Here is an 18620-nt window from a genome sequence, read left to right as displayed (position 1 = left end):
AAAGGTCAAGGTCTGAGAGAGGCACCTCAGCAAAGAGTTGTAGAACGCTGCGTATACCAAACTATCTGAACCCCTACAAAGTTACCTTTTTGTTTTAATTCATTAGTAACTGTACTGTCATTTTCTTTTCTTTCAGATCCCTTCATGCTTTTATTTTAGAACAAAGTCAGGTTTTAATTCTCCTCACATTAATTTGCGCTAGCACAATGGCAAGACTGGAGAGCTTCATCGAGAAGATTTGATGTACTTTAAGAATGTGTAATATTTCTTAAATAAAGCTGCTATAATAGCCTGTTTTGTTTGGTAGGCTGCTGGGAGTTGGTTTCCTGTACAGTACTGGTATGTTCACCACATTTCTAAAGAATAAAGACAAATAGATGTGCCTGTTGCATTGCAAAAACAAACATACAGCATGACTGATGAGGTGTTATTCCCTGAATCACAACTTTTATAGGCCGGGTCTTATGAATCAGTCGAAAATAATCACAAATTACCGGTTTAAATCGTTATACTCGAATCCATCAGGGCGTTGCTTACTGAGAATCATCTGACTGTGTTTGTGATGGAGCAGTTACGCATTATTCAGATAAAAATGTCGGTGTAGTGCAAAAGTACGCTATTTTCAGTGAATGTGCGAGAGATTCATCAGCCGCTATTAGAAAGTTACAAATGGCCGCATCAATTCGTACACTGTTAAAAATAAGATGAATATATGTAATTCCCTGCTTCTATTTGCTTTCAGTAATGACAACACATTTGGTACCAAACAGATATTTTATTTTAAAATAGCATATAAATACCCAAGACATTTGTGGACTGCGATGCTTAAACAGTGGTCCACTGGAGTTAAAATACAAAAAGTTTATAAACAACTGTTTACTTTTTTATTTTAGAGCATTACTGACCAAGCATTTAAGACTATACATGGGAACTAACTGTCCAAGTGCAATAAAATGTATTGAAAGTTGTGTGGCTTGAGAGGAATGATGGCATTATATCATTATCCTCAGTCTCGTGACAGGTTCAAGTAAATTCATGGAAGCTGAAATGCAGATTTAGTTGTAAAAGAAATGCCCTGAGTCATATTTCAACCAATTAACATATACACAAACTACAGGTTAAAAGTTTGGAATAAAGAATCTTTTTTAATGAAAAATACAGTGAAAACAGTAATATTGTGAAATTTTGAACTTTTCTTTTTGAACATATTTTAAAATGTAATTTATTCCTCTGATACAAAGCTGGATTTTCAGCATCATTACTCCAGTCTTCAGTGTCACATGATCCTTCAGAAATTGTTATAATACACTCAGTTATTGGTACATAATTATTAATACATTAAAAACATTGTTGCTTATTTTTGTGAAAAACATACTTTTTTCAGAATTCTTTGATGAATAGAAAGTTAAAAAGAACAGCATTTAATCTTTTGTGACATAATAAATGTGTTTACTGTCACTTTTGATCAATTTAATGAATCCTTGCTTAATTAATGGATCATGATGTGACTGAAGTAATGATGCTGAAAATTCAGCTTTGATCACAGGAATAAATTACATTTTAAAATATATTACAATAGAAAATTGTTCTTTTACATTGTAATAATATTTCATAGTATTACTATATATTGTATTTTGAAAAAAAAAAACGTAATTATTCCAAACTTTTGACCAATAGTGTGTACTATATAGTGTGTGTAAGCGTGATATGTTTTTTTAATTCCCTTTTAATTTTGGGATGAAAAATGCCCATGGACATTTATTTTGTGAGGTTCAGTCACTAATTAAATATTGCTGGTGCATTTGATGATGTGAAAAATGGGAATTGAGAAACCACTACATTTGACCGCTCGTGTTTAAGATCAGACTGGCCCTGAACATCATTCTTGGTCCACACTTCAATTACCACATTACAAAAAGCCACAAATTTCTCCTTCACTCACACGAAGAGTTTCATGAAACATTTTCTGAGTTGCAGGAGTTCACAGTTTGCCTGGTGGTGTTTTTACAGACGCCTGTCCCGTGTGAAGCGAACCGGTACTGACGGCGCTCGGTTTAAGTATGAGAAAGGAGTCTGTTGTGCGTGGAGATCTGGTCATACCAGACCTGCGCGGCGGAGCTGTGGATATGTTCTCAGACTGCCACTTGTGTCACGAGTGGTAGTCTGGACAGAGAGACAGGAAGAAGATCTCATTACAACAGAAGCATCAGCTGATTTCATCACAGGAAGCCACAGCGCACATGGGCTCAAGTGCAGAAGAGGACAGTGGAAAGGTGTAGTGAGTTTAAAACAACAACAGAAGCCCTTGTGCTGCGTTCAGGTCTATGATTCTTTCGTTCTAGAAGCATGCATTTAAGGAAAGGAGGGAAAAGGAGGGAAAAAGGCGTCGCCATGCTTCAGTCAAATGCCCAAATTGCCTTTAGCATGCAAGCCAGGCAACAACACGAAAGCTGTCCTAACCTTGCAGGAGGTTTTTCTGGGTCGTAAAGCCATTTTGACTTTCGTCGCCTTGTGAGACGGGAGATCCTGAACGAATCAAGCAAATGAAAAGGTGAAAAACCTCAAACATTGTATGTAACGTGTCTTAAAAGTGAAGCCCAAGCTTACCCCAACCGTTGGTCACTACGTCCCGGTCCACATCGCGGTTGCAGATCTCATTGGCCAGCCGCTCGAAGTACTCCGGCAGGTCGGCGTATTCGTTGCCGTACGAGATGACCTTAATGCCTTTGTCCAGCATGTTATCTCGAAGCTTTTTGAATTCGCCCACGTCCTCTCGCCGCACCAGCATGAAATGCTCAAGGTCAGACTTGTGTTTGACCGCCTCGAGAAACAGTGCCTGGAAGGTGGTGTCGTCCACTGTCCTCCCGCAGCCCAGGAACACAAAAGACTTGGTTTCGTAGAGTTTCTGGATCTCCCTCTGCAAAAACAATATCAGAACTGACGTTATGGAGTGACATTTTAAGGACCATCGAGAAACAACAGACGAAAAAAGTTAGTTCGAATTCAAAACAAGTTCATGATGATTTCATATGGTTTATGGCATTTTCAATCAAAGTTTATTTCCCAAAAAAAATTAAACATATCTTTCAAGGTAAAAAGTATTTATGTATATCATGAATTATTAATTCATAAATTATTATAATTTTTTTATTTTTTAAATTATGCAAGTTAATCTCAGCACATAACTTTGATTTGGTAGACAAAAGTTTTTCAAATAATAAGCAAATGTTACTACATTTTGTTTGAAATACTTAAATTTTAAAAATGCTGAACTAAAGTTTTTTTTTCCAATTTTTTAAAAATGTTTTTTAGGGGAGCACAATTTAGGTAAAATATTGTGATCATATAGCAATATGGCTATTTAATAATAATAATAATAATAATAAATAAACATAAAAATTACTAAATAAAAACAAAATAAATGTTACTACTGTAATATTTCTCTTTAAAATAAACAGAGCATTTAAGAACAAATATGCATTTTCATTAGAACTGTAAAATTACAGTGCTAATATTTATGGCTGTCTTTAAGTTCTGCATTTTCAAATGTTAAAGCCAGCATGAAATTATTTTTTTTATTTATTATTATTATTATTATTATAAACTATTTATCTGTGAACATAATTTTTTTAATTTAATTTTCAATCAAAATAACTTCCTTCCCATTCAAGGACTGGACAAATGCAAACAACAAAAACTGCTACAAAAGGGAGCATCTCTTCGGACCAGAATGCTTTGGTTCACTGTGTCCGCCACCCCAGTGAATTATCAACTTCCAGTGGTTCAGCTTTATTTTCTCCTGAGAGCAGAAAACATTTACTCACCATGACTTCTGTGTTCCTCAGAACATTCTGGTAGCCCGCAGGATGCAGTACAATACCACTGGGGTTGGTGTAAACACCGTGAATATGGAGTACACTTAGTCTTCTCTTCTCCTGAGCCCACTCCAGAACCTGCACACACATGCACACCGCAGCATTTCATACTCCACTGATCCCAAGCCGGTTCCCACTAGGTCCAGCTGCTTTTAATGACTGTGGGTTCTAATCAAGAGGCATCTGATGGAAAAGGTGCATAAACACCCAGCCTAAAGGCCACACTATGGAAAACCACACACGGCCTGATTAATAAAGACAGAGAACATGCAGTCACTTGTGTTTCAGAGGGCCCTTCAGGTGAGCTGCTGTAGAGCCTACATGCACTAATGCACCACATGACGCTTGGCCCGGGGACCATAAGGCTGATTTTATGGCTAATAGCTGAAGCTTTCACTGCTTTGTGCTGAAGGAAATTTATGGCCAAAAGCAAACAGAGATGAACCTAGTGCCCTGAACATCTTAAGAACATAATTTCACAAATTGATTTCATTACTTTTAGTTTAAACTTAAAGCAACTGATGATCTGTCTGATGATAAGTATTATTCAACAAGTCTTCATGGTCTCTTCTTCAGATGTTTTTTTGTATCTGCCAGTGACTGATTTATCTCCGAGGGGAATTCCACTCTGCAACATAAACAATGCAATTCATAGACTAAATAATTGCGCCCTATAGATGTCACATTGCCGATGGACTTTGAGATCCCAATGACCTGCCACCTGATTTGGTAGTGCTGAGGTTGGGATTGTTAATCATAAAGGCAATTTACTAATAAATGTACTATTGTTGCATTAATAAGGGTCGTTACTAATAATACTACATGTTTATTTCTTAGAAATGCACATTGACAGTAAAGCATTGAGCTTGAGTTGAGATGCAGATAAAATTAACTTTTAACAACAACCTAAGTTTTATAGGGATTTTTTTTATATATTCTACTCTTAATAAATGTACCATTGTTCTTCGATGGTCTCATACTGAACTGACAGACAGCTTCATTGATTATAAAAGGAGTGCTCTTTACTTTGTGTAATTCTTTGCAATTTAAAGTTGTTGTTTTTTTTTTCATGAGATTTGTGACTTTTCCTACTTCATACTTAAGTACAAAGAGTGTCAAACTTTGATAAAAATGTATTTCTTAATGATTTGATATTTTATAAGGATCAATTTAAAAGCAAAACGTGATAAATAAATAAACTTTATTAGGGAGTTGAAATGGCTAATAAGCCAAATTTTTTTTATTTAACCTTTATTTAACCAGGTGAGCACACTGAGAACACTTTCTCATTTACAATGGCGACCTAGCCAAGATAAAAGCGTCAAGGTACAAAAAAACAAAGTTACACATGTAATTACAAGACAATGAAGTACACAATAAGCATAGGAATGCAGTATGCAGGTCAGCAGATCAAGCATTTATAAATGTATACAAATAGTGCAAAAGGTGTCAATATATGGAGGTAAATGATTGGTAGATAAAGTGGCGTTGCTCTGTGCCATACGGTCAATGGAGGAAGTAAATGTAGAGGTCTAATAAGGAGGTACTGTTGTCGGGTACAAAGTGACTATGCTTATATGGAAGGTGGCAAATGGCAAAATAGCAAATGACTATTGCTGGATGGGGAATATGCAAAAACATCAAAACAAACAAAATCGGAGACAGCCATGGTAGATTATAATTAGGGCTGTACCAGAATATTCGAGTATTCGAATATTCGTTCGGTGGGTTGGTATTCGATTTTCAAATTTGACATTCGAATATTCGTTTTAAATTTTTTTTTTTTTTTCACACCTGGCATCCCCCTAGAAACGGTTCCCATTCGCGCTTGAATGGGGCTGTCATGCGTTTTCTCAGATCGGATAGTTGATTTATCAATATGAACAATGAACACATAAATGTGTTTTTGCAAAACGGATATGAATCCGAACTTCAAATCCCGCGCTATAGGCAGATGTAATGGAGTGCACGTCACTAGCAACAGATAAGCTGCATTTTACTGATCGTCAGCTAAAATTTCTAAATCAAAGACCGCAATAAGAGAGCGGCAACAGCCCTGGTAAGATCATTTCGGTTCTTTACTTTTAATGAAGTTGATTGTGTGTTAAAGCATCTGCGACCCACTTTCACTTTGATTTGCGATAGTTTGCACGTTGGCTTGATGAATAGATGCTGATCTGCGGTGACGCGTGCTGTAAGCGTCGTCATATCTGGCTATAACATGATATAGCCTAAAACACGCTCTCACACGGTTATTTTCTTAGCATTTTTGGGCGAAATACAATACTCTTATTTTAGAGCGCAGAACAGCGGAGTTTGTATGGGCAGAAGTGCATAGCAGGCAGACGTCGATTCAACGTTGATTCTTAGTTGTAAAGGTTAGTATCAATCATCAATCAAATTTCAACGTTGGATCAATCTTTACTATTTATTACGTTGAAAATAAAACATTGATTCAATGTTGAAATGCGGTTGAATGGCGTGTCTGACGTTGATTCAACGTTAATTCGATGAGCAAAGTGATGTTGTTTCAATGTCAGGAGAGACGTCGTTTCCATGTTGGTTCAATGTCAGTTTGCTATCTGATCAGCTTGTAGGCTATAAGCTGCGTTGCTTTGACATTGTGGAAATAGAATAGAAACAATATATTAGCCTACCCTTTACTGTGTCAGTAATTACTGTGCTGCTGATTTCTGATTTGAGAGTTATTTGTTACTCAGAAAAATATTAGGCTGTGTTTTGTATCACTAGTGCAGTGTCCGTTCTCGGAGCCCTGCGCACGCTTCCCGCTCGCGCTGTTCTGTATTAAAAGTTTATTAATTCTGAACGTGTCACGTCTCGCGTGTCTATATTGCACCAAATGTGACACTGCACTCGTGAAGTCGATTGGATGAACGGTTCTAAATGCAAGATAAATAATCTAAATGCAAACAGACAGACGCATAGAGATTCCTGCCTTTATTAGAGAGAAGAATATGTTCAGCCCCCTCCCTCCGAAGCTTCGAATATTCGATGTTAATTCCTATCGAAGCTTCGAAGCTCAAAAAATGGTATTCGGACCAGCCCTAATTATAATGTACAAATAAATGTATTAATGGCAAAAGTGTGAGTCGAGTTAGCATGTACAATGGTCAGACAATAGATTCGCTAATAGTAATTTGAAGGTGGTTAACGGGACAATGGATTCAAGCTTCAGAGATTTTTGAAGTGTATTCCAATCATTAGCAGCGGAGAACTGGAAGGAAAGGCGGCCAAAGGAAGTACGGGCTTTAGTAGCAGTCAAAGTGATATACCGTCAAAGTGATATACCTGCTTGAATGAAGGTTCATAGAGGGGGTAGCTCTGGAGATTAATGATCTTAGATAAGGTGGGGTTTTACACAGTAGACATTTGTAAATGAGGTGATACCAATGTTTTTGATGCCGGGTATGTAATGAAGGCCAGCCAATTAGACTATAGAGGTTGCAGTGGTGGGTATTATATGGAGACATCTAGTTTTCTAAGGAGAGAGTTTGAAGCGGTTCTATAAATAACATCACCGAAGTCAATAATTGGATGGATGGTCATTTTCACGAGGGCGAGTTTGGCTGGGAAAGTGAAAGAGGCTTTATTACGGAATAAGAAGCCAATCCTGGATTTAATTTTAGTTTGGAGCTGATTGATGTGGGTCTGGAAAGAGAGTGACGAGTCTAACCAGACCCCTAGATATTTATAGTTGTCTACCTGCTCTATTGCAGACCCATCTAGTGTGGTGATGCTTATTGGGCAGGCAGGTGCAGTGTGAGATCGATTAAAAAGCATACATTTAGTTTTGCTAGAAGTTAGAAGCAGTTGGAGGGAACGGAAGGAATGTTGTATATTATTAAAGCTTTCTTGGAGGTTTTTTAACACAGTGTCCAACGACGGGCCAGACGTATAGAGGATGGTATCGTCTGCATAGAGGTGGATCAAAGAGTCACCTGCAGCAAGAGCAACGTCATTAGCCGCGTTTCTACTGTCGGGCCAGTGCGAGCCAGGGCTTTAAACGGGCCGTGCCGGGCTAATAGCACTGGGCCTGTGTTTCCACTGTCGGGCCAGAAGCTCCACAGCGCTTCACTAAAACACGCCTGTAACACGCCTCTCTGGAACAACGTCACACTAACCCATCATTTCACCAAAAAATGGAAGTTTTATCAGAAAACTAATCAGAAATCACTGGAAACAGCGTTGAAAACAAACATGATAAAAGCGACCGTTTGCTGGCATTTTTGTTGTTTACTTGAATATTTAAAACCCAAGCATCGATGTTTTACCACAGGTTTACAATAAAAAGTGATACATTGATCATAATGAATTAAATTATGTCAAAATTGCACATTAGTCACACAGAAATAAATTACCGTTATGTCTATTTCACAAAAGAAAGAGGACATACTTCTTCAGTCGCGTCTGTTTATTTGGTAGTTACAGGACATATTTACATCACATTTAGAAAGAATGATAATTTCTACAAATATATGCCACCAAAAATACGATCTGAGGTGCTTTAGCACTCTCTCGACTCCCATACAGATATTTTCAGTCAGAGAAACAGAGGACGCTCCCGAAAAAAAAGTTGCTTTATTTTATGATAGTCCGGTATAGAGACGAGATGTAGGCTACTGACAGATAAAATAAAAACATGACTGTGATAGCCTTTATGATTGGTATGATTTCTTCAAGCGTTCATGTTTTTTTACTATGCGTATCTTCAAGCATTTACTGTTTACTATGGTAATGGTTAGCGCGCATAGTCTTTTGCATCACAAACAGAAGGCATTCAAACATGAACGTGAGTTAAATTATTTTAAAAGTCTTTAATGCTGACAGAATCATCCGGCGCTGCCGTCTCCCGACTCAGGTGAACTCCGCCTCTGATCGTAACCACTCCTCTAGCCCGAGCTGGCCCGTTTTGGCCCAAGGCATTCGACGGGCCAGAAATTCTGGCCGTTGGCCCCGAGTAAGCCCCAATCAAGCTCCAGAAGTGACAGTGGAAACGCGACTGGCCCTGGCACGCACTAGCACGGCCCAGCCCTGGTCCGACAGTGGAAACGCGGCTATTGATATATACAGAAAATAGAGTTGGCCCGAGAATTGAACCCTGAGGCACCCCCATGGAGACAGCCAGAGGACTGGAGAGTAGGCCCTCTGACTTAACACATTGAAACCTGTCAGAGAAATAATTTGTGAACCAAGCAAGGCAATCATTTGAGAAACCCAGGTTCTTCAATCTATCAATTAAGATGTTGTGATTGACAGAGTCAAAGGCCTTGGCCAGGTCAATAAAGACTGCTGCGCAATAGTGTCTTTGATCAATAGCAGTTATGATGTCATATGTGACTTTAAGTGTGGCTGAAGTGCACCCATGACCGGCTCGGAAACCAGATTGATGTCAGAAAGGCTGTGATGAGATTCGAAATGGTGAATAATTTGTTTATTAATAATTCTTTCGAAGACCTTTGAAAGGCAGGGGAGGATGGAGATTGGTCTATAGCAGTTTGGATCTAAGCTATCCCCTCCTTTGAATAAAGGGATTACTGCAGCAGTTTTCCAATCTTTAGGTAACTCTGATGAGTTGAGAGAAAGGTTAAAAAGACTGGTGATGGGAGTAGCAATAATTACCGCAGACAACTTTAAAAAGGAAAGGTCCAGACTGTCTAATCCTGATGATTTGAAGGGGTCAAGATGCTGCAGCTCCCTTAGAACGTCGGCTATCAGGACATGGGCAAAGGAGAAACGTGGGAAGTTTTGGCTATGTGCTACAGAGGGTGAGGGGCTGTTAATTAAGGTCGGGTTCGCCAGATGAAAAGCACGACCAGCCATGGCAAAATGCTTATTAAAGTTCTCAACCATGGAGGTCTTGTCAGGGGTGATAATATTATCTAGCTTTAGTGCTGTGGGCTGCTGTACGGAGGTGTTCTTATTCTCCATAGTTTTTACTATATCCCAGAACTTTCTAGAATTAGTATTGCAGATGGCAAATTTCTGTTTGAAAAAGCTAGCCTTAGCATTCCTGACCGCCTGTGTGTATCGTGTGACCACCTCTATGTGTCGATTTCTGGCTTCCCTGAAGAGTTACTGGCACTTCTTTTTTATAAAAATAAAATAAAAGCGTTTGTTTGCCACGTGTTAGTTTTCCTACATCTTGAAACTTTTAGTTTTACAAATGGGGACAATCTTTTATTGATGAACAAATAATGTTTTTGGTCATCACATTAAAAATAATATTTAATCTGGATAATATTTAGAGCTTTGAATTAAGTGCTGGAAAAAGTGTGAAGCACAATAAAGTCCTTGAAGTGCTTGAATTTCTCTCTCAAAAGGTTGTACGAACCCTGAAATGAATAATGTAAAAGCATTCGCCTATTCCTGCCACAATACCATGGTTACAGTTAGCGTTACTACATTAAATCCATGGTGAGAGTTGGTGATTTGTAGACTGAAAAGCCTTCTTTAACTTGTTCATTCATGGCACAATGTTTGTCCTGGTTTGCGCTTTTTGATCTGATATCTGTGTGGTTTATAACAGAGAATTCTGCGCTGAATTTGAATGTCTCTCACTAGATCTTGATGCAATGTTACTGCAGTGAATTCAAGCGCTTTCTCACCAGATCTTTCAGCACTGTGTAGTAACGGTGTCGCGTGATCGAGGATGACTCATGAGAAAACCTGTTCTGAGCTCGCGCTGCATTGTCAATTATTGTTCTGAGCTGATTAACGGTCCGTACTGTGCAGCTCAAATTAATAGTACGGTTTCGTTGCGTTTTCATTTGCCGTTTGATTTTTCTCATATGCAACAGATATGGCAGCTCTTATCAGTTGGGCAAAGTCGCACCGACAGGAAAAGGGGTTGCAAAATGCGACCATTTGATCTAGTCTGGAGCCCTGATATGGCTACCTATTTTACCTTATTGTGTTCATATCTGACTTAAGCTCAAGTTTCACATTAAGTGTGAGTAGCCAACTACTTTAAATAGAATATCCAGTTTTAATATGCTATTTGAAGCAAAGCATGTTTGTGCAATTTTGTTATTTTAATGCTTGGTGGTGTGCCGTGGGATTTTTTACTTATCAAAACTGTGCTATGGCAAAAAAAATAATAATAATTTGGCAAACACTGGTTTAGATAAATCAAGTATCTTCTTTCATTGATGCTACATTTATGCATTGACTGAATCCAAATAGTTAGACCTCCTTTACTATTCAAATTTAAAACATTGTAAGGTGCCTAATAGGGCAGTCTGATCTGGAATGCTTATTCAGCTAATTTATACTTAAAAGTTCTTAAGGAAACATAACAGGTACCTTCTTCTCATCTGTGAGATCCAAAGACTCCAGCTTGGTCCCTTGGTGGGCAGCGTAGATCTCTAACAGGTTGTCAAAGTTGGTGGTGAGGACCAGGGCACCGCTCTCCATCAACTGCAGCACAGAGCGGAGGAGATGCTTCCCAACGTTCTCCATCTTACACTCCAGGTCATCAAACACCTCGTAGAGGCAGTCTTTAAAAAAGGTGGAGCGTACATTTCCCGTCCGCTACAGAAAAACGCAAGAGGTGAAAAAGAAATCTGAGATGTTTGGAAAAACAAAACAACTTCAGATCTATTTAAATAACTCTTTTTGGAGTGTCTGAAAACGTTACATAGCCTGCTTTTAGAAGGAAATATATCATCTTTGAGGACATTGAAATGTGCTCTATGGAACACAATACAAGAAGCCAAGTACTTAATTCATATATTTAAGCTAAAATTGTAGGCAATTAAATTAGCTTGATTTATACATTATCTGTGGAATCTCAAAAGAAATAGAAGTACTTCAGTCATTACAGTGACTTCCATTTCAGTCAGTAAAGTGTTAATTAGAAACTGTACATGATTTGATTTCAAACACTGGAAAGTATGAGAGATTGTGTAGAGAGTGCTGAGAATAGAGTAGTTCTGACAGCAGTGCCCTTGTCCTGGTCATACTCAATCTCATTACACTGAGCTGAATTCATTCTCTGAGCTTGGCCGAGGCACATGGAAAACCAGAGAGAGAGAGAGAGGCTGCTATGAATAGCTTTCAGAATCCACTTTCTCAGGAAGAAGGCTAATTATCAGCACCTCCACACCTGCTGTGAACTAATGCCTCTGATCTTAGAGGTGTAGGTGTCTTTTAACTGTTTACACCTGGTATTAACATCCGTCTTGGTCGTCTGATCACATGTGGTCAGTGCAAAACAGATGTAAACCACGCAAACGAGATTTACAGGGCCTAAGACTATTTAAATGTACATGTTATGAATTAAAAACGTGCATGTAATGTCTTTTTACTTGCGTGTTCTGTGAAGAGTTGCCTATGACTATGACACTTATGTCTAAGTTGCCTATGCCTATGACACTTGTTGTGTTGACAAAATGAGACGTTGCGCATCAAAGTTTCAGTGGGAAAAAAATGAATGAAAACGTTGTAAAAGGAGGGCAGACATAAAAAGTGTAAAATGCCAGTTTATTCTTGTTACACCTTAAAAAAAACGTGGCAGCTGTTTAAAGTCTATAGTCAGTGTAGTGCATATTTCATTATTGACAGGAATGAAAATGAGGCTGATGGATAGAAGTAAAGTGTGTTCAGTCAGTGGATTGTACTGTTGTTTAAAAACATACAGATTGTTCATTTGATGAAACATCTTTCCAAACAACTTTCAGCAGACAAAAAGCTTTGAAAGTTGTGAGTTTTTTAAATGACATGTGATCTAGAATACAGCACATGACATTATTAATAAGACTGTAAATCTATCCCTCACAGCCTTGTTTCATTCATGTAAAATTCAATGTTATCTATTGATTTATTTGTCTGTAGCCCTGATTTAGGTAGTCAGTGAAAAATAACAGCATTGAGCAACAAGCACTGAGAAAGTAGATTAACAATCATATTTGGAAGGTTTTGGACTTTTTTGTGCTTATCAACACATGCAGTAACTCGATAGCTTTGAAGTCTGAACCATGACTTTCATGCTCAAACATGTTAATGTTTATTTTTGACTGGCATCCTCCGACTTGCAGCGATCATTACAAAGCATGCCTAACTAAAGAAATATATAACTCAAAAGCTGACTGGATTATTGTCTAGCCGTGGCCTGTTGTTCTTGAGGTGTGAATCCTGGATGTATGTTCAGATTAGCCTCATTTTCTGAACTGAACTCCAACAGGTCATTTGATTCACTAGGATCTGCTCTGCTCACTTAAGGCTCAAAACTCACACAAGTAGGTTAAACCATTAAAAGACCTGTGGAGATTTGAGACCTTTAAAGTTTGGGTAGGCGATGTTTTACATAAACACTTTTTGTTAAACTGGTTGAAACTCTCTTCACACCCTGATAGCAATCAATAATAGAAGTGGTCTAAATATTAAAAAAATTATATATATCTTCTGTGGAAGTCTCAGGACCAAAAAAGTTTTCGTCCAATCATTGCATTCGGTCCCAATGCAATGATAGGATGTCCTACCTGTCTGTCAACATACAGTATATTTCCATACGTCCGCACACCCTGCTCACGCAGACATCACACGTCATCAGAGTGTTCTGTAAGGCTATGCAGAGATACAGTAGACACAGTCACCGGGCGGCGTACAGTTCCTCCTGAACCAAAACACTGAGCTTATGCTGCGTTCACACCATGTCATAACCGTAATTATGAGATAGAGATGCACCGATCGACCGGCCAGGGATCAGAATCGGCTGATTTTCCGCTTGATCGGCCCGGACCAGTGAACGGTCGGTCAGTCTCACATCTTTCCGATTCGGTCCGTTTTGTTGCCAGCGGCACAGGCAATAACGTTAACTGCGCGTTCTCGCTCTCTTCTCTCCGACGGCGAAGTGACACACATCTGCCCCCTCTAACTCACTCGTCTCATTCGCTCCGGTTAAATAGTGCTTGTATTGCCCCTAATTTTAGTCTTTCCCGCAGGTTACACGCTCACACCACTGATCTATATAAGTGGAGCGCACAACCCGGCTCTCAGTCTCAAACAGCTTGTGCTGTGTTTAAACAGTCAAATACACACCAAATTATGTAAAAATGCCCGTCTTGGCAAGTATTCAGTTAAACGCAGTCAGTTTTGGAACGTAAATAATAGCTGCGAAGACTCGGATTTATACGAATGAGCTCTGCAAGTTAAGTTCATTATTATTGTAATGTTATGTTCTTTGAGACGAGGTAATTTAATGTAGTCTCTTGTGAGGCTTTGCAGACTCTGCTCTGGCTGTGTGCGTTCATGTGTTTTGGAGGAGGTGTGGCTTTGGAGATGCTCTGAAAGGGAGGGTGGGATCTTATGCTTTCAAAGCTAGCTCGCTATTGCTAGCCTCTCTGAAACTGCTTACCCTAGCTTTAACTCCAGAGCATTGCAATTAACAATAACAAACAAACTGAGCTTGGAAGTTTACTGGGATGGTGAAAGACTGCAGGCTGATGTTTTTCTGGGAGAGTTGTTTTTGAACCATTCCAAGGGATGAAACACCAGCATTGGAATTGAAATTCATTAGCAAACTCCCTTTCACAGGCCTAAAGCCATCTAAATCCTCTAGCCACATTGGTGGGTTTGGATGCAATTGACATAAGAGCTTGACAGTGAAAAACAGGGATAAATCACTGTGCGCTGTTTTGACAGGTTGACAAAAACAACAACACAGTGCCACACGTGGCTCTACACCTCATTCTAGCCAGAGAGAAAGGAACAGACTAATGATGGACAAATTCAAAGTTGTGCTCTTCCACGCACTTCCTGGCATTGTGCTCATGATCAGAGCTCAACAGTAAGGATTTTTTCTTACCCTGCCAACATTTTCACTAACCCCACCACCAAAAAAAAAAAAAAAAAGTAAAACGAATTTTAAGTGTTTCTTTACAAACTTACTACTAATTTATGGTATAAGCCATAATATTTTAGGGCTGGCTTGACAATATAGTAAATTTTAATCGATCTTCATTTTGATGAACTGATATTGATTTTTAAATCCCAAGATAGATTTTTCTATCTATGCTGTTTTCTGTTGTGTTATTTGTAGTGCGCCGGCCATTCAATAATCGTAATAAGCTTGCTGCTTTGTTACTCTGGGTTAGAAAAAAGTCTCAGCTTTGAAATTATCAATTTTATCAAGAAATTGAAACAAACACAAAATTGTGCCATTTAATGTGGCGTGACAGATCGCTGTGAACCATCATCTCTTCCTCTTTACTATTAGTTATAGCATAAAATAAACATGAATAAACATAAGAAGGTATATTGAAAGAAACAGTACAACTTGTTGAAATGTATCATGTCTCATGTAATTACTCAATCAGATTTTCTCCCACGGAAAGACATCAATAAAATGGCTTGTAAAAATGTCATGTAATGTTACATTTACCTCAGGAAAGCCATTTAATGTTTACAGCTCGTTAGTCAGCTAGAAAAAATAACTATAGAGTATAGTTATAGTTGCTTAATATACGCTTAATATATCATTCATTATATTTTTACTTAACCTGTTAGTGAGGTCTCATTTATTGTATGTTTGTAAAAATCTGTCATGAAAACAAGTTTATTTGACCACCACCACCATTTAAATCTTTATATTTTAACAACGAACTGGAATAGAAACATAATTATATCATCAAATGCAAACATTTAAATTAAACTTTAAGTTTTTATTTGGGTGCTTTATATTTCTAAAAATAAATACCAATTCAATTTGGACTGTTGTTAATTTTAACTTGTAATGTTAAAGGGTACTACCTAATATGAAAAATTCACTTTTACATGGTGTTTGAACATAAATGTGTGTTGGTAGTGTGTGTACACAACCACCCTATAATGGTAAAGATCCAACCATCAAAAAAAAATGTCTAGGGCGTTTACATAGAAAATACTGGTAATGCAGAACACTTAAATGCAATAATGTGTTCTATGGAAAGGCTTCATCCTGTTTCTCCTGTTTCGTTGTTTTATTGCCAGAGTATCCGCGGCACGAGCTGTAAAGGCACAGCCCTATTCTGGAAAGGGAGGTGGGGAGCAAGCGGCTCCTTTACATTTAAAGATACACACACAAAAACAGTGTGTTTTTGCTTCTAACCAAAAAGGGGTATTTTGGGCATAGTATAATAAATGATTTGTGGGGTATTTTGATCTGAAACTTTACAGATTCTCAGACCCAATCTGAAGACACTTAAGACATATGACATCTTGTAAAAAGGGGCAACAGACAGGGATCTTTATATAGTTTACAGCTTTCGTAGAGACTGTTTTCGTTAAGTAATACTAAAATGTACTGTATGGCCAATATAATATATCCAAAAATATTGACATTGGATTTTAATCTGAATCGAATCAAATAAAGAGCTTGTGAATCTAAATCAAATTGATTTGGGAAATCTGTGTCATTAAAGGGCACCTATTATGCAAAAAATTCACTTTTACATGGTGTTTGAACATAAATGTGTGTGTACACAACCACCCTATAATGATAAAAATCCACCCAGTGCTTTTTTTTTAAATCTCCATAATCACTGTGTTTATTCAGCTCTTACAGTGATTCTCTGGAGTAAAACTAACGCTCATCTTTTGTGTGATGTACAATAAACTTCACTGAACTCGTCAGTATATTTTGGTCATCATTCGGATGGGGTTTGCTACAGCAGGCTTGTATTAATAGTGGATAAAAGCAGAAGACAAATAAGTTATAACCATAATTAAACTAAACTATACCTGTTCTATGTCCATACAGCATATATGCTCCGGCTCTGTGGGCATTATTGTCCGACTCCGAGTTGAAATGAACACCGCAACTGAGAGTTTCTGTTCTGATATTATCAGATGAGATTGTCCTGGCTCTGAGCGCGAGCTCATGATGCTCCGCCCCCTGGGCCGGCAGCAGCAGTTAATTTGCATTTAAAGGGATACACACTAAAACAGCATGTTTTTCTGAGCTCCAAAAAATGACAATTTAAACATGCTGTAAAAAATGATCTGTTGGGTATTTTGAGCTTAAACTTCACATACATACTCTGGGGACATCAGAGACTTATTTTACATCTTGTGATAAGAGTCATAATAGGTGCCCTTTAAAATAAGCACTAATAAAATCTCTATTAGTTAAAAAAATTAGTATAGCAAAAAAAAAAAAATTTGTATAGCACTAGCAACTGCAAGGTTATGGGTTTGATTCCCAGAGAATGCAAAAACTGATCAAGTGAATGAAACGCAAGTTGCTTTAGCCAAACGCATGCATGTAAATGTACTATCAACACTTCAAACTTAAAAACCTAAGTTTAACTCTTTATTTAACACATATAAGAAAAACCTATGAAATTTTCTTACCGGAGAAAGTTTCTGAATGAGGTCATGAGCAACGTGCACCAGGTTCTTGTCCTCTTGCAGACTTTTCTGGAAGCGGCGGCTCTCTTCCTCCTCTAGCAGATCAAAGTCATTGGCAGCATCTAGCAGCGCCTGGATCAGACCTTTCCAGGAGCGCAGCGCGGGCACCTGAGGAGCTACAGCTGAACTCACCCCCGTGCCGATCACCAGCACCAGCTCAGGGGCACGCTTGGTCTTCAGGCTGGGCAACAACTTCCTGTAGTCAGCAGAGATGGAGGAAATGTAGTCAGGTCAGAGGAGGCATGCATATGGATGAAACTACGCTGCAGAGCTGTATACAAATGCACAGCTTAAACTGACTTCAGACTTTTTTAAAACAGTCAGTAAAAGGAGGTCTATCAAACTCATGAGACATTTTGTAATGTTTGTGGACTATTGTACATTCAGGGACTAAGTTGCCAATCAGATTTGAGGGACAGGTTTACAGTTAATCTCAAGTTTAGGCTTACAACAAGAGTTACGGGATTCATTCTTTCTTTTTCACCTATCATTTCCTTATGATATTAAGGATAACTTAATGGGTAGGGATACTGGGATACTACCCCTACTGCTGATTAGCTACAAGTGTGTTGTGCTGCTAGGTCCAATTCACTTTCAAAAGTGTTTCTCAGAAATCGCTCACAGCACCTTTAAACTTACTGTTAAGTGTAACCGAATATAAAAAATAAAATGAAATAAAAACGCCTGGGTGATATCATCCTTACCAGGAAGTTCTTTGTAAAAACATGTTTGTCAGAACAGATGAACAAACAGGGGCTGATTGCAACGAATGAATAATACTTGGCACGCCTTAGGAATGTGCTGGCCGCAAAGCAATACATGAACATCTGTTTTCATACCTAGCCTTCTTAGCCACTGTGTCGCCATCCTCAGAGTCGGGGGAAGGACGCTTCTCTGTCTTCACTGTAACAACAGAGGCCATTCGACTCCTACAAAAAAAATGTGTTGATCCAAGATAGGTAGATAGATAGATAGACCAACATCAAGTGTTCAATTAGGTTAACAAAGCTTAACAGAGCTTAATTGTTTTAATTGTCCTTGACATTGAAAAAGATTTATTCTCTTCTAGCTAGAGGACCCAATGTCAAGAGTATTTACACGCTCATGATGTGAGGAACAAGACTGAAGATGCTGCAGTTCTTTGTTGTGCTCACTTCACTCAGGGGCCAGCAGCTGATGGTCAGTCAACACACAGCTCTGTTCTTTCTGTTTTCTCTTTGTTTTTCTTTCATATTCATGTGAGGCAGATTCGACTGCACATGAAAAGCCTAGAAAATCAATCATAACCTACAACAGCTAACTCTGGCCAAAAACCCAAGACAGCCTCTTTGAGCTAGC

At 38.4% G+C, this 18620-nt stretch overlaps 1 protein-coding gene across 5 annotated transcripts in view; it reads right to left on the bottom strand.

The window, feature by feature from the left end:
* Positions 1–1214: 1214 nt before the first annotated feature.
* fam118b (family with sequence similarity 118 member B) overlaps positions 1215–18620 on the bottom strand; it is a 21185-nt gene continuing 3779 nt past the window's right edge. For 4 of the 5 annotated variants that reach the window (XM_079874418.1, XM_079874420.1, XM_079874419.1 and 1 more), the window contains 7 exons: positions 18122–18211; positions 17226–17478; positions 11199–11426; positions 3825–3953; positions 2608–2917; positions 2461–2526; positions 1215–2163 (listed from right to left, as the gene is read on the bottom strand). In XM_079874418.1, coding sequence (XP_079730544.1) covers positions 2150–2163; positions 2461–2526; positions 2608–2917; positions 3825–3953; positions 11199–11426; positions 17226–17478; positions 18122–18211 — 1090 coding nt within the window. In that variant the 3' untranslated portion in view covers positions 1215–2149. Of the gene's footprint in view, positions 2164–2460; positions 2527–2607; positions 2918–3824; positions 3954–11198; positions 11427–17225; positions 17479–18121; positions 18212–18380; positions 18531–18620 lie in introns of those variants that run through there. The other variant, XM_079874421.1, reaches the window with a different exon arrangement.

The sequence above is a fragment of the Squalius cephalus genome (genome assembly GCF_949319135.1).
Source record: "Squalius cephalus genome assembly, chromosome: 6".
Lineage (NCBI taxonomy): Eukaryota > Metazoa > Chordata > Actinopteri > Cypriniformes > Leuciscidae > Squalius > Squalius cephalus.
Note: the sequence above shows the minus strand (reverse complement) of the source record. Positions and strands in the feature narration are given on the sequence as shown.